The sequence below is a fragment of the Dromiciops gliroides genome, chromosome 2, assembly GCF_019393635.1.
Source record: "Dromiciops gliroides isolate mDroGli1 chromosome 2, mDroGli1.pri, whole genome shotgun sequence".
NCBI lineage: Eukaryota > Metazoa > Chordata > Mammalia > Microbiotheria > Microbiotheriidae > Dromiciops > Dromiciops gliroides.
Window position 1 is genome coordinate 166,415,111 of NC_057862.1, and position 21,058 is coordinate 166,436,168.

The following is a 21,058-nucleotide window of genomic DNA, read 5'->3' on the forward strand; positions in this document are numbered from 1 at the left end:
ATCTTTATAATCTGAGAGGCAGGGTGAAATAGGAGTTTGAGAAAAGAGTACAGAACTATGAGTCAGAAGGTTGAGTTCTACCTCCAAATTTTCTACTGACTATGACCTTAGTTGGTTAAACAGGCCAATTGACCCATCTAGAACTTAGTTTCCTCCTATGTAAAAAAGAAGAGGTTGGACTCGATTATGACTGTCGTTCCTGTTGTTCTACCATTCTATGGTTTATAGTGGAGTCCCAGTGCAGTGGTTCTGAATTGTATTTCATAGCACTCTGTCACTCCTAAGTGAATAAGAATTAACAGGGGGTGAAATGCATTAAAGCTCTTCGAAACATGACCCCTCTCTCCTTTTCTAGTCTTTTTTTTTTGGTGGTTTTTTGCTTTTTTGCAGGGCAATGAGGGTTAAGTGACTTGCCCAAGGTCACACAGCTAAATAAGTGTTAAGAGTCTGAGACTGGATTTGAATTCAGGTCCTCCTGAATCCAGGACCAGTACTTTATCCACTGAGCCACCTGCTGCCCCTCTAGTCTTCTTGATCTTTTTTTTCTCTATGTACACAACAGTCTAGCTATACTGGTTTATTTTCTTGTTTCTCAACTATAACATTTCATCTCCCCATCTTTGTCTTTGCATTGGCTATCTGCTCTTGGAACACTCTATCCTCATCTCCAACTCAGAATTCTTGGCTTCCTTTATTTTTTTTTTACATTTTTATTTAAAGTTTTGAGTTCCAAATTTCATCCCTTCTTCCCTCCCTGGGGCCATTAGGCAATCAGATATAGGTTATACATGTGCAATTATGTAAAACATTACCATATTAGTCATTCTGTATAAGAAAATTTAAATAAAAGGAAAAAATGAAAGAAAGTGGAAAATAGCATGCTTCAGTCTGTGTTCAATCAATATTAGTTCTTTCTTTGGAGGTGGATAGTATGCTTCATCATTAGTCCTTTGGGATTGTCATGGATCATTGTATTGCTGAGAATAGTTGTCATTCACAGTTCTTCATCAAACAATATTGCTGCCTCTGTGCACAACATTCTCTCAGTTCTCCTCTCTTCACTATACATCAGTTCATACAAGTCTTTCCAGGCCTTTCTGAAATCATCCTGCTTGTCATTTCTTATAGCACAATAATATTTCATCACAATCATATACCACAGCTTGTTTATCCATTACCCAATTAATGGGCATCCCTTTGATTTCCAATTCTTAGCCATCACCAAAAAAAAGCTCCTATAAGTATTTCTGTACAAATAGGTCATTTTCTTTATTTTTGGATGTCTTTGGGATATAAACCAAGCAGCAGCATTGCTAGGACAAAGGGTATGTAAAGTTTTATAGCCCTTTGAGCCTTAAAGTTTTTCTTCACAAGGAAAATAGAAGCAAATGAAGAACTGTTCTTGTTACTCCTCTTTATCATTATCACAATCTTGTCCTACCTTAGCAACAGTCCTGCTCCTTCTTTAATCTTCCTCTTGTTACCCCAAAAGCTTTTAAATCAAAGCTATTTTTTGTTGTCTTTGTCAGCAAAGACAAGACTTAGCTTGTTCTAGGATTTAGAATTCTTAACATTTTTACAAGCAAGTTCTGTCATTCTTTTGAATCCTTCCTTAGTTAATTGCCCTTCTTTTTTCTTAAAAGACCTCTTGAAATCTTTGTTCATTGATGAGTTCCTTGTGTGAATATTAATCTTTTTGGATGCCTACTTTTCTTCCTCAATTGATTCACTTGTGTTTGTCATTAGAATTTCATTCTTAAAAGCACCCCATCCTTTTCATGGGAAAATTTCCCCTATAGAATTTTAGGCTATGAAATCCTATGCATGCTTTTTCTGATCTCTTTAAAAATCTCCATTTCTAATATCAAGATTGGTGTCAAGCTATGCCTAATGTCCCCCTTCTTATTTACCCATATTCTAGGATATGGTCATTTCGTCACTTTCTTATAAGTTTTTTGTTATCTCTTCTTCAGAAGCCAATTCCATTTTATTGGTCAAAATCTGGTTTGGGATAAGAATTCCTTGTTTCTTCTTTGTAAGATTTATCTTCTTTGGCTAATATTAAATTAAACAAATATTCATTAGGTACTTAGTGCTGATAAAGGCACTGTGCTTGGTGAAACAAATATGAAACAAGATATAATTCTATTCGTTACAGAGTTAATAGTTTAGTAAAGAGACAAGGACATGTACACAAATTACTATAATTTGAGGAATAGTATGAGAAACGGACAGGAGAGGTCCAACAAAGAGGTATAAACATTTAGGGAAAGAAGACTTGCCTCTAACTACATAAATCAAGGAAGACTTCATGAGGAACAGAGATATAGAAGAAAATTTCAGGTAACTGCAATGACATTCCCCAGACTTTAGAATTTAAAGATAATGTTTGTTTACATCATTATAAACATTTCTATCTTTGGGGTTTGAAGCTTTCAAAAACATTTATTATGCACATGCAGACATGATTAAAAGATGAGTTGAACACCAAGATTCTTTTCCTTATAATGGGCACATGGAGACTGATGTGAAAAGACATCATTTGCAGAGTTCATAATTGTTTACTGATTATTTCATAAATACAAGATATATAAGACATGGAAAAATATTGTCATGTAAACAGTATTTATTAAATACAACAAATTAGCATCTAATTAAAAGCTTTAAAAAAGTATTAGTCACCAGTGTCCAAAATGAAGGAACTAAAATTCTTCTCATTGTAGGAAAAATGGAAGAACTATCTAATCAGTTACATCGCAGTCTAGAAGAGGAAGGAACACAAAGGAGGTAAGTCCTGTCATCATGTAATTTATCCTCACTGAAATAGATGGAGAAAGAGCAAAATTTCCAAGGAATATTAAGACTGAGATCCATGCTATTGTCTAAATTTGTGATCTTAGGCCACACCAGAAGAGCTGTATGTTCCTACAAAGGCATGAAGTGGCCCTCTGGTGGAATCCCATGTGTACAACACTCCATATTGGATGCTCAATATGTGAACCAATATTTTTCCTTCAATAATATTTTATTTTTCCCAATTACATGTAAAAACAATTTTAACATTCATTTTTAAAAAAACTTGAATTCCAAATTCTTTCCCTTCCTCCTCTCTCCCCCCTCCCTGAGAAGGTAAGCAAAACCCAATAATCTTCCCAGGGAAATAAATTATTTCCAGGAAAGAAGTTTTCTTCACCTGTAATACACATAAGACACACTATTAGGATTAGAACCAAACCAGGATGTGAATTAACATGGGAAGAAGTGAGATGACATTCTGGCCTTGTCTCTCTGAGGACCTAAATGACGTTCTCTCTTTTTAGCTGTCAGAGAACCACACTCAAATATTCTTTCACCTACCTTTTTCACTTGCTCTTCTGTTTCCTTTGTCTTCTATTCTGCCTTACACACAGAAGGTGCTCAATAAGTATTTGTTGAAGTAATGAATTGAATTGATCCTAGGGAGTGAAAGTAATTACAGAGATAAAAATACATAATGTCCTCTGTTGGGCTTTTAAAATTCTTCATAACCTGTTCCCTTCTGGCCTTTCCCGTCATCTTAAATCTTCTCCCATAATATTCCATCTCCCAACTCCATGTGTTTGCACTGGCTGTCCCCAATGCCTGGAATACTCTCCCTCCTCATCTCTGCCTCCCAGCTTCTCTGACTTCCTTCAAGTATCAGCTAAAGTCTTACCTTCCGCAATAAACCTTTCCTAGTCATCCTTAATCTTAGTGCCTTCCCTCTGAGATTGTCTCAGCTCTATCCTGTAAGATCTTATTTATATATAGTTTCTTTGGGGGGGGCAGGGCAATGAGAGTTAAGTGACTTGCCCAGGGTCAAACAGCTAGTGAGTGTCAATTGTCCGAGTCTGGATTTGAACTCAGGTCCTCCTGAATCCAGGGCCAGTGCTTTTTATCCACTGTGCAAAATATATATCGTTTCTTGCATGTTGTCTCCTCAATTAGACTGTGAGCTCCTTGATAGCAGCAACTATTTTTTGCCTTTCTTTGTATCCCTGGGGCTTAGCACCATGCCTGGAATATAGCAGTTGCCTGATTGATTATAGTGATGATAATTAGGGTGGGTTAGTAACCAAAAATAGTTGGAAAGGGGGATAGTGAAGGACAGAGCTACAAGAAAGGGGCAAGGAAATAAATGTTTGCTTAAATTTTCTCAGGTTCTTCCTTTCCTAATCTCAGTTTGGGGCCACATTTCTGATTTTTGAGTAGAGCATGAGAAGGACTTTCCATAAGGGTAAAAGTCAGTTCTAGACCTGATAATAAGTAGGCTCACTATGATGCCAATGCAAGTCCCTTTTTCCTTAGAACCATGGAAGCCCAGAATGAAATACACAGCAAAGAAAAAGAGAAGTTGATTGGCACCATTCGAGAAATGCAAGAAGCCAGTGATCACTTGAAGAAAAAATTTGAAACAGAAAGTGAAGTCAAGAGTACTTTCAAGCAGGAAGCATCTCGTCTCAATATGGAAAACAGGGTAAGAACTTTTAGAATTTTTTCTGAGATTGACCATTCACATACTAATAGAATCATGCTTTTTAATATGGCAAGTTACTAGACCTAAAGTCCAAGGATGAGAATGTCTTGGAATGGGGTGGGAGGGGCAAAGACCAAGAATTATATAAAATTTCAGAGGTGGGGGCGGCTAGATAGCACAGTGGATAGAGCACTGGCCCTGGAGTCAGGAGTACCTGAGTTCAAATCCGGCCTCAGACAGTTGACACTTACTAGCTGTGTGACCCTGGGCAAGTCACTTAACCCCCATTGCCCCGCAAAAAACAAAAAACAAACAAACAAACAAACAAATTTCAGAGGTTCTTATGTGGGGGAGGGGTGTAGATAGATTTCAGTGAGTCCTTGAAATATATGGGGGGGGGGGAGGAAATTACACTTTTATTCTTACTAATCTTTGACTTCCATTGTAGTCTTGTTTATTTTATTTCATGCATTTAAAACATGATTTTATTCATCTAAAATAATATTTATGGGCTTCCCCAGACTTCCAAAGGGTTCCATGAAACACAAAAAGGTTAAGAACCCCTGCTGTAGGTGAAGAGATGGACAGATTGGAGTGAAGGATGGGGTGAAAAGAACACTGGATTTGTGAATAAGAGAAACTTGTTTTCTATTCCAAGTTCTGCCACCAGTGAACTCTGTGACCATGAGCAAGTCACTTCTCCTCTCTGATCCTCCACTTCCTCATCTATAAGATGAGGGGGTCAGATTAATTCACCTCTAAGGTTCATCGCAGATGTAATCTTTTATGATTCTTGGTGCCTACGTGGAATATGCTGTCCCAACATACATATGGTTTACCACAAAAGCAAGCACCTTTTGTGGTAGCAGGCCCCTAAAAGCACTTCTTTCCTCTCTCATGTACATATTTGAAGATTCTGGTCTCAGAACCATCCGTGGAACTGTAGGTACAGGTTAGTTAAGACCATAAGTCAGGAGACTGCTGGTAAATGTTTAATAACCAACTCTATTAGGAAAAAAAATGTGTGGTGATGACATTTTAAGTTTAATCTGCATCATTAATATTTTCTCCATCACATCCTCAAGTATGGACAGTGAGCAAAACAATAAATTAGCGGCTGATCTGTAGTGTGCCAATTACCAAAGATGCAAATGCTTACACTGAAAATTTAACAGTTAGCTCTAGCTGGCTACAGCACAGCCCCACCATAAATGATCCTGACACGGGGATAGAACCTCACTTAGCAGCTAGCCAGCCACTGTATTTCTGAGCCAGCCCTCTACCACAGATAAATGAAACTACTTACTGGGTTCCCACTAAAGAATATCTAGCATTCTGTCAAGAATGGCCATCCATGGGTATTTTAGGGTGCCTTCTGTGGGTGTAGCTATATGTGTGCGTATCCCTGTGTGCACATCTAAATGTTTTTAAGAAGGAAGAGAATATTTGGGTAAACATCCTGATCACTTTACATTGGTATAGCTTGGGGTGGCTAGGTGGCACAGTGGATAAAACACCGGCCCTGGATTCAGGAGGACCTGAGTTCAAATCTGGCCTCAGACACTTGAAACTTACTAGCTGTGTGACCCTGGGCAAGTCACTTAGCCCCAATTGCCTCACTTAAAACAAAAACAAAAACAAAAACAAAAACAAAAACAACCCCAAAAAAGCATTGGTATAGCTTTAGAATCTGAAACCTGAAGCAGAATTAGAGATCATTTAGTCCAACCCTCTCATTTTATAAATGAAGAAACTGAAGCCTGAAGGGGAGGATGGTAGCCATTCCCCACCCCCCAAGGTCATAGAGGTAGTAAATAGCAGAACCAGAATTGAACCCTAGGACAATTAATTAATTCCATACTGAGAGCTTTTTCTTTTCCATCACACTGCATTGTGTGTGTTGGTCTCCTTGGTCTGTGTGTGTGTGTCTCTCTCTCCCCCTCCTTTTCCCTCTCCCTCTCTCCCCTACTTCCCCCCCTTATACACACAGCTATATACACATGTATATGCATACATATATACACATACATATGTGTATATATATGCATAGATGTGTATGTATGTTTATATTGATGGTTTCCTGTTTGGATGTGAAGATATAAGAGAATATATGCTAAGTGAATGTGGTTTTTCCTATTTGTACCTTCTATCTTTGTGTGTATTTTTACATCTACATCTCTGTGGGTTTGAATAGTGTGTTCTTTGTCAGTGATTCTCAGAGTGGTCTGAGAGCCTCCATGATCTTTGTATACTTCTATCTTTTTTTTTTTTTTGGTGAGGCAATTGGGGTTAAGTGACTTGCCCAGGGTCACACAGCTAGTAAGTGTTAAGTGTCGGAGGCCGGATTTAAACTCAGGTACTCCTGAATCCAGGGCCGGTGCCTTATCCACTGCACCATCTAGCTGCCCCTGTATACTTCTATCTTAAATGTGCCTTCAGTTCTCTGGCACCTTCTCCCAGTAAGGGTAGCCAAGTCTGGGAAGGTTATTTAGCCCTAATCCTATAACAAACACTGTCGAGGAAACAATCAGTGAGCCAGGAAAACATCAAATCACTAATTGCTCCTAGAAAAATGGGAACAAATACTTTTTTTATCACCAAAAGAAAACATATAAGAGAATTTGGGGGGGCAGGGCAAAGAGGGTTAAGCGACTTGCGCCAGGGTCACACAGCTAGCAAGTGTTGTTAAAAAAAAATTAATTGTTGATAACTATATCTAATTTGGAAAAATATAATTTGGGACTAATGAAAAATTATGATTGTATGAAAAATTATAAGTTTAGAGAAATTATAATTGGGCCATAAATCCCTTTGTGGTCACCATTCAAATGTAAAAATATTTTGTTAACTAGGCCTAATTTGGGGCTAATCTGACTGGAGGACTAATCTGGGGACTGTTGACTAACTGGCTATCTGACTGCTATTAATTTAATGTGGGCCGTTTATAAAGTTCCACCATACTGCTCCACTCCCAAATTGATAAGCAAAATATTAAGAAGCCTCTTAACTAAATAATCAAAACGGAGTTTATTTATGAGATACTATTTAAAATTAAGAAAACAGGGAGGGGGCGGCTAGGTGGCACAGTGGATAAAGCACCAGCCCTGGATTCAGGAGTACCTGAGTTCAAATCCGGCCTCAGACACTTGACACTTACTAGCTGTGTGACCCTGGGCAAGTCACTTAACCCCCATTGCTCTGCAAAAAAACAAAAAACAACAAAGAATACAGGGAAACAAAATGTACAACCTGACTGCGTTGTGGCACTTCTCTTTCCACTGTGTCTCTTTGGAACTTCTGAATACAATAAGGTCCTTAGCCACTGTTTGCCTTAGGGCACGCAGTCCTTTATTCTAACTCTGAGCCCGTTTCACTTTGTAAATCCTCTCCCTTCTAACTTTCCTCTCCTTACTGCCACTGCTGAACCCCTGTGTTTCTCTCTCACCGACCTTATGTCTGTCTGCCCTCTGCTGCCTTTGCTGCCTCTCTAATCTTGTCCGCCGGCCTTTCCTCCTTGCTCCTAGTCCTGTGTTACTGTTCGTCTCATCCCCCCGTCTCCTTGTCCCCCCTTTTCTCAGCCTCTCTCGTCTGTCCCCCTGCTGTCTAACTCCCAGGTCTATATATACCTTTTCTTCTCTCCACTCAAATCTCGGGGTTTCCTGTGCCCACACACCACTTAAGCCTCACATCCCTCAGCCCAGGCTACACCAGAGCCCAGCATCTCTCAGATACCTCTGCTCAGGGCAGAGGGAGCTGGGGGCTTTTTTCTCCCCCAGCTGTCTGACCTGGCATCTTGTACAGCCCACGGGGCTTTTTCGCTCAGCTGAAGCAGAAGAGATGGGGCACCAGCACCTCCCACACAGAAGAGACCCTGAGGGCCTGAGGCTTTCTAATCTCAGCCTAAAGGTAGGGTCCCCAAATCAAAATAAATTTCCACAGTGTCAAGTGTCTGATGCCGGATTTGAACTCAGGTCCTCCTGAATCCAGGGCCGGTACTTTATCCACTGTGCCACCTAGCTACCCAACACTCGGTTATGATAATAAAAATTCTCGGGGCAGCACTTCCACTAAAACATTTAGGGGAGCCACATAGTAGAAATGAGGTTGCATTGATCTGGCTGACCTATCCCTTATGGTGAGCTCAGGATGGGATGAGAATGAGTATTGTGAATGAGAAGAGAAGTTGAGGAGTACAGCTGGAGCTTATGCTGCATTTGGCCCTTGGTCTCCTCATTTTATCGTGGGGAGGGAAGGATGTTCTTAAATATCTTTATCAATATCTTCTGAAGGCTTGTGCCATTCTTGAACTTATTCATACCAGAACTGGTAGAATAAATGATGATGAATCTGTGTTTCAAACTCATCAAAGAGCTGTTTTTTAAGTTCTAACAACTGAGCCCATCAGTCATTGGTATATAAAATTTTATGTTAAAGGAAGCCACGTTCTTTAAAAAATGTGCTTTTAACCCAGTTTTCTTTTATTGTTGTAGGATCTTGAGGAAGAGTTAGACATGAAGGACAGAATGATTAAAAAGTTGCAAGATCAAATCAAGACTCTCACCAAGACAATTGAAAAAGGTAAGAGAAAGAGAGAGGTTCACTTTCCCATTTTCTGTGGACCCTGCTCTCAGCAAATCTAATAGTGTCAGCAAAGGAATGTGACCTTCCTTTGTATTTGCATTTTAATATGTGATCCTGGGCAAGTCACTTAACTTCTATTTGCCTTAATCCAGGAGAAAATGGCAGACCACTCCAGTATCTTTGCCAAGAAAACCCCAAATGGGATCACAAAGAGTTGGACATGACTGAACAACAACAAAATGTGACTCTTAGAAACCAAAAAGCCTTTAAAACTCAAAGGAATACATTTTTGGTGATAGACTGCAGATGCTGTGATAGGCTGAAGGGGAAATATCTAAGGGAGGCCATCCTGCCCAGCATCCCTCAGAATCTACTATAATTGTAGATACCTAATTGGACAGTTTATAAGAACAACCACATAATAATTTTTACCTCTATCAAACCATTTTTTAAAACCAGAGAAATGAACAGCGACTAAAATTAACTGATCTGAATTTCATCTTTAATCTCTTACACCCACATCCATATTCACAGAGACCACCCTCCAAGAAAGGTAATTAGAAGAAGGTGGAGAAACCAAGGAAATGGATATTTCATCCTGAATATTGGCTGCCCAACATAATTAGGTTTTCCTCCTCACATGTGCACAGTGTGGAAAGGACTATTGATCAGCTTTCCAATGGCCTTATTTTGTCGTTCATTCTTCTTGACCCTTCTACCTCATGAGACACTGCTGACAACCCAGAACTGTTTTTTTTCCTTTTTGTGGCTTCTCTGATTTTCCTTAGTTCTTTCTCTCTCTTTTCCCATTTCATTTGCTGGCTTTTCTGGTGCTTTTTGTTCAGATATGGGTTGAATTAGGTAGGCTCTGAGGTACCATTAACCCTAAGTCTGTAAGTCTCCTTCCCTTAACTGTGGTCTTCCCCCAAGCCTCTACCAGTAACTCTCTGAAAGCTGGAGGGTGTCCACATCTAAGGCAGCCCAAATGGTGGAAGCGGGAGAAGTCTTTATTCATTTAGCTTTTGAATATGTGGTCTGACACTAGATGTGTGCTTTTCTGACTGTGGGATTCTATTTCCAGCCAGTGAGGTACATGCTTCTTCAGAACCCAAAGAGTACATTGGAATGATGGAGTATAAGAAAGAAGATGAAGCCAAGCTGGTGCAAAACCTCATTCTCGGTACCTTTCTTGGGCACTTGGGATTTTTTTCATTAGGTTTAGGAATTTAGATATTAGGCAAAAACTACAGTGATCAGCAATTAATCCCCAAAGAGATCCTTCATAATCTTTCCTCCCCACCCCTTGCCTCTATTGCTCCTCGCCCTGCCTTTTCTCCCTTCCCCCCTCCCATCTGGCTGTGGGAATGAGTCCAGCCAGGAATAAAGATGGTCTGAGGAACAAAACTTACCTAGGAGTCTCACATGTGATATACCTTCTGTTAAGGGCTAAAATTCTAGCTAAACTGTCTAAACTATTTAATGAGTGGTTGCCAATAAATTATAAGCTTTAGCAAGAGTTAGACTTTTAAGCATTTATTAAGGAGAATAAGAATTTGGTAAAGAGAGAGAAAGGCCTACATTCATCTATCTATTAAAGGGAGAGCACATTTCTAGGCCCGCTCTCCACCAGCGTCCTCAGGAAAGAGAACCAGACAGAGCGCTAGTCTCTTCCTTCTTCCTCCCACTAGCCCATGTCACTTCTTTTTCCAAAGAAAAGACTCCTAGTCTTGCCCTCAAAGACCTTCACTTTATGGGCGGAACTCTTCTACAGTAAGTCTCCAGCAGGTGGCATCATTCCAATCGTTACACTCCCTACAGTGGAGGTCATGACTGCTTTTGTGTAGTTCCCCCTTTTTTCTAAAAAAAAAGTGTAGTCTGAGGGATGGTGGAATGAGCTAGGACTTCATACTCCTATTCAGGCCTTAAATGTATGGAATTTGTATTACAAAGGGACCATGAGAAGTGAGAAGCACCTGTATCTGCAGGCCAAGGAAAGAGTAGAGCAGGACTCTGAGCAGGGAAAAACACACCAAGCATCCTTGTAGTCAGTCACATTAAAAGAAATGAGAACAGCTGAATTAATACTTGGTAAATTTTCATTTTCTTCCCTCCTCACCCTGCAGATCTGAAGCCACGTGGCGTGGTTGTGAATATGATTCCAGGCCTGCCAGCTCATATCCTATTCATGTGTGTCCGTTATGCAGACTCCCTAAATGATGCCAGTATGCTGAAATCCTTCATGAATATCACCATTAATGGCATTAAGCAGGTTGTGAAGGTATGAATAACATTTCCTCGCAAAAATATGGGATGCTCCTCCTAGGTTATGACTTGTGTCCAAATTCCAGTTGTGGCTCTGAAACTTAATCCGCTATGTGACTATGGAAAAGTCATTCAGTCATTCCAGGCTCATTTCTCATCTGTAACAAGGTAACGATGATATTTGCACTCTGAGCCTCCTGGTGTTGGGATGAAGAAAATGCTTGCAAATCATAAACTTTTTATGAATATGCTTTTATTATTGTTGTTATCATTAACTTGGAATTGGAGGATAAAAGAGTAGTATGTATGAAAGGGAGGAATTAAAAAACAAAATGGAATCTCTCCCTGGCTTGCGGAATAGGAAGAAATAGGATAGCTGTTTTCAGAAAAATAAGCTTTTTTATAGGCTTCAAGGGAGAGTGGTTGATTCTTCCCTCAGCCAATCATTAGAAATTTCTTGTGTCCCATCAATTTGATTGGGGGACTCTTCAATTTAATCAGGGGCCTCCCTGCTCAACTTTACTTACATTGACTTAGTGTCACTGCAATTTTTATGTGGGGAGATGGAGGAGGCAGATATTGGATTTTTTTCTTCATAGCCCCAGAGGGCAAGCCAAAGAAGTAAAAAATTAAATGCTGATTTGTCAGCAGTTTCTCATGCTATGGAGCAATGGAAAGGAGGCCCACTTCTACTCAATGTAAAGGGAACAATGAAATGGGCTGCCTCAAGGAGCTAGTGTCTTGACCCTCCCTGGAGATCTTTAGCAGGAGGCTGGATGGTTCCTTGTCAGGATATTGTAGATGGGATTTATTATGTGGGTAGTGGGTTAAATAAAGCAAGCATGTTTCTGGATAAATGGAATTTTAGTGCAAGTTGCTGCTTTGAAGACTAACCTAGCCTCTCCTTTCTACCTTGTTGCATCCTTGCTGGCCACCCAAGTCCTTCCTTTATATGGTTAGAGGAATATGACTAATGTCTTTGTTTTGCTCAGAAAAGTAGATTTAAAGAAACTGACAGGTAGATCTTTCGTTAGATAAATGCCCTCATTTTTCTCTTAGCCAAAGGAAGGAGGTAGAGTGATTATGATAACATGTTAAGAACTGTCAAGTACATAGAAAAAGGGATAGACTTGTTTTGCTTGGCCCTAAGGGGAAGATCTAGACATATTGGATAAGGGTTGTAAAAAGGAAGCTTCAGGCTTCCTGATAATTAGAGCTGTCCAAAGGTAAGTAGCTTGGGTCATCTTGAGAAGTGAAGTATTGGCATTCATCTAAGGTCTTTTAGCAGAGGCTGGGCAACCATTTGTTGGCTCTCTGGCAGAAAAAAACAAAACTCTTGTAGTCCATGGCTTCCTTTGTTGTCTCATACATGTCATTCATCATACAATTCCCTTGTGATTTTCTGGTAATGAGAACTCCACTAGTGGAAGCATATCTTACTGTGACTCAGTGTGACTATAACCTCTATAACCTTCATCGCATCTAATTGGCTACCAAGCCATTTTGATAAGCAAAGGATGCATGTCTTACTTCAGGTGTACCATCAGAACATGCAAAAAGGGAAAAGCTCCTCTGAATATTCTAAAGCCAACCCTCAACTTTTCCTTACCAAAAAGAAACAATTTCTTATAGTGGGTATCTATGCATTTAATTAAACATCTACCTTGTTTTGTGCAACAGAAAATGTTTTAGAAACAGCATGGTATAGTGGATAAGGTAGACCTTGGTTCAAATGCCACCTTTAACACATAGGTTTGTGATCCTAGACAAGTCAATTAACCTTTTTGTGCCAAGGGAAAGCATTAACATTAAGGAGGCCCAGGAAAGGCTTCTTATAGAAAGTGAGCTGAGGCTTAAAGACAGGAGCCAGGCAGGGGAGACAGCCAGGTGTGTATCACTCACATATTAAATATGTTCAGGGAGATAGCTATGGGGAAGAATGTAACAGAGAATGCTTTGTTAGGAATTCTCCTTTTATAATGTGAATAATTGCCCACTATCTGTTTTGTAAATTCAGATTTTCACATAATAGCTCTTCTTTTTTTCTTTTTCTTTTTCTTTTTTTTTTTTGCGGGGCAACGGGGGTTAAGTGACTTGCCCAGGGTTCCACAGCTAGTAAATGTAAGTGTCTGAGGCTGGACTTGAACTCAGGTCTTCCTGAATCCAGGGCTGGTGCTCTATCCAGTGCGCCACCTAGCTGCCCCCATTATAATAGCTCTTGTTGAAACAGGTGAATTTTTTTTCAGCACCAAAAGGGTTCTAACATTATATTTCTTTATGTCAGAAACCCAAAGGTTTCCCTGTTTTTCTATAATGGACTCTTCCACACTAGGTATTTTTAAAGTAAAGGACATGTGTACATCATAAGTTTAAAACATTGGGATTGGTCAGAAATGAAAAAAATTCCCCTTCCTCTCTTGCATCTTCAGTCTCTCCAGCTGTTCTGGCTTTTTTCTTCTATCTTCAAATATGTCTAGGTCTCTCACATCTTGAAACAAATTTTTATTTTCCTTCCTTAAACCATTTCCCTTTTTTCCCCATCACCAGACTTTTTGAATGAATAATCTACACTCACTCTTTGTATTTCCTCAATGCTTCCACCACCCCTCTCACGAAACAAAATTCAGTGAACTCATTCTCCTCAAGGTCTCTTCAGGGCATATGACTCAGCTGATTCTTTCTTGAAACTCTCTACCCTTGACTTACATGACACAATTTCCTGCTTTTCTTCCTAAAACATTAACCTCTTCTACCCCCAAATTATTAGAGTTCTCAAATCTCAGATATAAATAAGTTCTCTGGTCTTCTCTAGCTCTACTTTTCCCTCATTGTTTTAACTATAACTTCTAGTGCTAAAATTAAAAAAAGGAAAAACTTGCTAATAATTAGAACTATTAAAAAACGGAAAGTGCTGCTGATGGAGATAGTGGATTCTCCTTCACTGGAGAATTAAACTAAATGGTTTCCAGGGTCCCTTCCAGCTGTGATTCTGTGGCTCCATTTTTTAACTCTGCCTTTGATCTTGCTAAGCTTTAGTTCTGGATCTCCAAGAACCTAGAGAACACCTTGTACGCTGTTACCTCACACTCAAAACATGTCAAATTTAACTAATTCTCTCTCTCTTCTCTGCTTCTATTTGATTTCTCTATTTCATGGGATCATAAATTTAGAGCTTGTAGAGATCTTAGAGACTTTATACTCTAGTCCTCTCAGTGTTTTTCCCTTTTATATTAAAACAATATTTTATTTTTCCCCAATTACATGTAGACAATTTCTGACATTCATTTTTTAAAGTTTTGAGTTCCAAATTTTCTCCATTTTGCATCCCTCTCTCTGAGACAGTAGGCAATTTGATACAGGTTATACATGTTCACTCTTGCAAAACATAAGTGAAAACAAAAAGAAAGTGAAAAATAGTATCCTTTTGATCTGTTCAGATTCCACTAGTTCTTTTTTCCCCTTTTTATGTTTGTTTGTTTTTGTGGGGCAATGAGGGTTAAAGTGACTTGCCCAGGGTCACACAACTAGTAAGTGTCAAGTGTCTGAGACTGGATTTGAATTCAGGTCCTCCTGATAAAGCCAGTGCTTTATCCACTGTGCTACCTCGCTGCTCTTCCACCAGTTCTTTCTCTGGAGGTGAATAGCATTTTTCATCATGAGCTCTTTGGATTGTCTTAGATCATTGTATTGCTGAGAACAGCTAAGTCACTCACAGCTGTTTATCATATAGTACTGCAGTTACTGTGTAGAATGGTTCTGCTCACTTCACTATGCATCAGTTTGTGTTAGTCTTTCCAGGTTTTTCTGAAATTAGCCTACTCATCATTTCTTATATCATGGCAGTATCCCATTACAATCATATGACAGTTGTTCAGCCATTCCCCAATTTGGGGGGATCCCCTAAATCTCTAATTGTTTGCCATTACAAAAAGAGCTGCTATAAATATTTTTGTACAAATAGGTCCTTTTCCCTTTTAAAAAAAATATCTTTGGGAAACAGACCTAGTAGTGACATTGATGGATGACAGTTTTATAGCCCTTTAAGCATAGTTCCAAATTGCTCTCTAGAACAGTTAGATCAGTTCACAAGTCCACCACTAACCCTCTCACTGCATAAAAAACTGAGGCCCAGATAGGTTAAGTGAATTTTTCAATGACATAAAAGGAGTATCAGGTGGAGTTTGAATCAATCTAACCAAAAAGTCAACACCACCATTATTCCAAGATAAAAAAAAAAAATCTCAATCAACTGTGGTTCTTAACTTTTCTTTATTTGTAAATCCAGTCAGTCACCAGGTTCCTAGTAATACATCCCATTATTGTTACTCCCGTGATTGGACCAGGCCTTCTTTACATGATGCCTGTATCACTCAAAAAAGCCTTCTACTTAATTTCCTCTTCTCTAGTTCTCTGCCCCCAACAAAACTACTAGATACAACTATATATCTATGTATATATATATTCCTGCCTGACTAATTTTCTTTTTTTTTCTTTTTCTTTCTTTTTTTTTTTTTAGTGAGGCAATTGGGGTTAAGTGACTTGCCCAAGGTCACACAGCTAGTAAGTGTTAAGTGTCTGAGGCCGGATTTGAACTCAGGTACTCCTGATTCCAGGACCGGTGCTCTATCCACTGCACCACCTAGCTGCCCCCCGACTAATTTTCTTAAAGTAGTGTTCATCATGTCATTCTACTCTTTAGAAAGTTCCATAATGGGGACTTGGGACAGTTAGGGCACAGAGGACAGTCTGACTGTTGGTAAAGTGCATTAAGAGAAAGGGCAGCCTATTTTCCCTACCAACCTTCAAAAGGACATAGGCCACACCAAAAAAAAAAGGGCAGCTAGGTGGCACAGTGGATAAAGCACTGGCCCTGGATTCAGGAGGACCTGAATTCAAATCCAGCCTCAGACACTTGACACTTACTAGCTGTGTGACTCTGGGCAAGTCACTTAGCCACAACTGCCTCACCAAAAAACAAAAAACAAAAAACAAAAAAAAAAGGACATGGGCCAGTATTCTCTAGACTAAATGCATTAAACACCCGCCAGATTAAAATGTAATTAGGAAATATTTATCATAACAAAGATACAATAAAACATAGACAATATTACATTTTAAAATTAAGTCAATATGTGGTCCACAGACTACATATCTATGGATTTGTGGCTCCTGTTTCTATTTGAGTCTGACACCTCTACTGTAGGAAGAGTATGTCCTTTTGAATGATGATGTCATAAGGCAGAGCCCCACTGACCCTGACCCAATACTTGCTTGGTAAAGCCATTGCAAATAATGGAATCAATGTGAGGCTTGAAATCATCAGACAATTGCATTGTGTATTTGTGAGAAAGTAAATAGATAAGTCCAGGAAGAGCAGAGTTTTTGCTTAAGAGTAGTGGGAGATGATAACAATAACTCACATTTATATGGCACTTCAAAGTACTTTACATATCTCCTTTAATTCTCAGAGTAATGCTATGATGTTCCCAGTGTTGCAAAGTTAGTATTTAAAGTGGAATTTATACCCAGTATTTTCTTACTGCAAGTCTAGCCTTTGTCCACTCTGCCATGTTGTTCCTCAGTTGTGGAAAAGCCTTCAGCACCAGAGAAATTTAAGTTTTAACCAGTAGATAATGGGTAATCATTGGGGATTTTCAAGGGAGGGGGGAGTTACACAATGGAAGCTATGTTTTAGTAAGGTTAGTCTGGCAGAAATACAAAGGGCCAATTGGAAGGGGAAAGAGACTAGAAGTATGAGGATCAGTTAATATATTATTGTAGTAACACAAACATATGGTGGTGAGAGCTAAACTGTGATAATAACCATGGGCATGAAAAGAGGGGACCCAGAATTTGGTGAATGAGTTAGTAGGGATAAGAGAGAAGGGAGTAAAAAGTGGCTCAAATATTTTGAATCTGTGTACCTAAGAGAAAGATACACTTTAATCTTCTTTACAACTCTATGATCTAGTCTTTCCTCTGAGAATACCTTGCATATACACTGCATATATCTGGAATGGACATAATTGTTTACATGTTGTCTTCCTGCCCGTTTGAATATTTACTCCTTAAGAGCAGAGACTGTCTTTTTACTTCTCTTTGTATTCCCAGGATTACTATACTGCCTGGCATATTGTAAGCACCTAAATAAAGCTTGCTGACTTCCTGATAATACGAATAAGAATGTTGGAAAAGGGGTCAACTCATATAGGCATTTAGTAAATGCTTCTTGATGGATTCTACCTCTTTTATAAGTCTGTCTCTAAATAATTTCCACATTCATTGAACATGTAATATCTGTACTCTATTATTTAATTACATATTTCCCTATTACTTAAATATTTCATGTGCATTTATCTTGTCTTTTGATCTAGCATGCAAATTCCTATAAGGTAAAGACTATGTCCTGCCTTTCTTTTGCATCTTCTTTAGTGCCCAGAACACTTCTCTGCACATAACAAGTACTAAATGCTTGTTCAGTAGACTTTAAGGAAATATTTGTTTAACAAATGAATAAAAACTAGTTTTAGTCAAATGATTCCTTAGGTCATTGGTTTTCAAGTCACCAGGTAACTAACTAGGTGCCCATACAGGAAAAATGAGGCACATAAGCACGTCTTGGAAACACTAGTGTTAGACATTGCTAATTCTGTATGTCCACATCTTTCTCTAGGAACATCATGAAGATTTTGAGATGCTGTCCTTTTGGCTTTCCAATACATGCCACTTCCTTAACTGCCTGAAACAATACAGTGGAGAAGAGGTAGGGACTGTTGCATTTTTTCTGTTAATTGCCCAACATATTACAGGCCATTCTAAGCAATCTAGCAGGAACTGATAGAATGAATTGCTGATATTATGATGTTTTCTGATGTAATGACTATAACAAAACAACCTTTCAATTCTTATACTTTATGCTTTTCTTTTTTGTGTGTGTGAGGCAATTGGGGTTAAGTGACTTGCCCAGGGTCACACAGCTAGTAAGTGTTAGATGTCTGAGGCCAGATTTGAACTCAGGTACTCCTGACTCCAGGGCCAGTGCTCTATCCACTGCGCCACCTAGCTGCCCCTATTTTATGCTTTTCAAATCCCCTTTTCATATACTCTACCTCAGTAAATCATCACAAATGTGCTGTGAAGTATATAGTGCAGGCTACTCTTATTCCAATTTGAAAGATGAAGCAATTGGTGCTTAGAGAGGCTAAGGGATTTGTCCAGGTTCACATAGCTAGTTAGTGACAGCCATTGGCATAGCTTCCATATTTACTAAGTCCTCATCCATGGCATGCATGATCTAAGGCTAATAGAAGCAATATATTTTGGCTTATGTAGTGATTAGTAATTTGAATGCATATTTTAGAAGACTAATGTTACTCACTGGTCTCTGCTACCCTATACCATTTATGGTCTATTCTTTGCCATTTGGGAGAGATGCTTATTAAGCCAACAAAGATTGATGGTGTTCATTTTAGTTAATTATCAACATTCTTTCCATAAGTAATAGACCCAGCTTGCGAAAGAGGCAAGCTACCCTGCGGTGTATTGTGTATGTCTGTCATTATTGCTGATGGTATAAACTATTATCATTAGTCCTTGGAAAAAAAATTTTAGGGGGCAGCTAGATGGCACAGTGGATAAAGCACTGGCCTTGGATTCAGGAGAACCTGAGTTCAAATCTGGTCTCAGACACTTGATACTTACTATCTGTGTGATCCTGGGCAAGTCACTTAACCCTCATTGCCCCGCAAAAAAAAAAAAAAAATTAAGTCAATCACAGCAAAGAAAACAAACAAAATAAAAAATTGAACAAAAAAGTCAATTGCTTGACAAATGTCATGAAACCACTGTCTCAGAGGATCCAGGAGGAAAGTAAAGGAAGGTTCCTTTTTTCTGTATGGCAGTCCTGGAAGATCACAAACTTGAAGAATTTAAGCTCACCAGAAAGTAAAAGACAGTTATGAAGGGACATTATATATTGGTTCTTAAAAGAAGAAATAGAAGCTAGGTAACCAACCCTTGAATGACAGACTATATTCTTAATATATCACAGTCTATTTGATCACGCTAACTCCATCTGTTCATTTGCTTTGCTATTTTTCTTTTTTTGTTGTTGGGGGTTTTTTGGGGGGGGGTTGGCAGGGCAATGAGGGTTAAGTGACTTGCCCAGGGTCACACAGCTATTAAGTGTCAAGTGTCTGAGGCTGGATTTGAACTCAGGTCCTCCTGAATCCAGGACTGGTGCTCTATCCACTGCACCACCTAGCTGCCCTATTTTTCTTATAAATAAATGAATTGCTACTCATTTCCTTAAAAAGAGGTGATAGACTCAGAGAGCACATTGAGACATATTTTTTGGATATGGTCAATGCAGTAATTTGTTTTGCTCAACTAGACATTTTTCAAAACAGGGATTTGAGATACTGTTTTTTGCCCAATCATGTACCTAAAGTATCTAAGATATGAAGAAGGGTTGTAATTGAAGCTCGTGATCAAGTTAGTGAATAAGTATATCCATTATCTGCATGAACCTGATAATATCTATTATATCAAAGCAAATGTCCTTCTAATGTTTATATGCTCCTAATTGAATTTCAGGAATTTATGAAGTATAACACTCCACGTCAAAATAAGAATTGTTTGATGAATTTTGACCTTTCAGAGTATAGACAGATTCTCAGTGATGTGGCAATACGGATATATCATCAATTCATTATTGTAATGGAAAATAATCTTCAACCAATGATAGGTAAGAAAGGACTCACCTAAAATGTGACAACATAGATGATATTTGGGTATAGCTGAGTAGTATGATTAAATGAGGTAAGTAATGGTATAAATGGCTCATTTTAATTTATACAAGTTCTTTTTTATTTATTTATAATGACCCCATCGTTTATAAACAAGGTCTCATTACTATTGATAATTTGAGAAAAAAACTTCCATCTTTACATGGCTTTTTCTATATTCTTAAAATTCTGATTACTTTCTTTAATTTTCAGTATTTTCCCCCTATTTTAATAGTTTCAAGCCAGGAGTAGACTTTTCCTTTTCCTTCTCAGAAAGATGAAGGAAGATGCCCCAAATCTTATATCATAGATCCAAGGGAATCTCAGAGGCTATCTAGTCTAATCCATACTGAACTAAGAATGTTCTCTATAAGATCACTTAAAAGTGGTCATTCAGCTTTTACTTGAAGACATCTATAGAGAGAGACCCATCCCTCCAAAAAGTAGCCCATTCCACGTGTGGATATCTCTAATTGTTAAGAATTTGTTTTCTTGTACATCAAGCCAAAATCTGCTTCTCTGAGATTTCTACCCATTCTTCTTAGTTTTACTTTTGAAAGACAACCACAGCAGGTCTTTCCCTTCCCTATAGTCATTCCAATACTTGAAGAATATTATGTCTCTGCTCGCTGCCTCATCCCTACCTGCAGAAAAAAAATCATCTCTTTAGGTTAAACATCTCCAGTTCCTTCCATCATTCTTCATATGGCATGCTCTCAAACTTCCTCTCCATTCTATGGTTTAGGCTTCTCTATGATTATGTTAACTTGTTCAGTTTGCAGTCCACTAAAACTCTCAGATCATTTTCATATGAACTTCTATCCAGCTGTGCTTCCCCTGTCTTATATTTGTGGATTAAAATATAAGATATCCCTATTAAATTTCATTTTTTAAGATTTGTCCTCTTAAAGTATCAGATCCTGGCTGTCATTCA

The 21,058-nt window shown here is 38.7% G+C and overlaps 1 protein-coding gene across 1 annotated transcript in view; it reads left to right on the top strand.

Moving 5' to 3' along the window:
- The window catches only part of MYO5C (myosin VC), a 139,451-nt gene that overhangs the window by 110,513 nt on the left and 7,880 nt on the right, over window positions 1-21,058 (top strand). Inside the window, exons 31-37 of the mRNA XM_043981982.1 lie at window positions 2,724-2,787; window positions 4,327-4,495; window positions 8,986-9,073; window positions 10,158-10,256; window positions 11,200-11,354; window positions 18,012-18,101; window positions 19,934-20,084. Of these exons, the coding sequence (XP_043837917.1) occupies window positions 2,724-2,787; window positions 4,327-4,495; window positions 8,986-9,073; window positions 10,158-10,256; window positions 11,200-11,354; window positions 18,012-18,101; window positions 19,934-20,084 (816 nt within the window). The remainder of the gene's footprint in view (window positions 1-2,723; window positions 2,788-4,326; window positions 4,496-8,985; window positions 9,074-10,157; window positions 10,257-11,199; window positions 11,355-18,011; window positions 18,102-19,933; window positions 20,085-21,058) is intronic.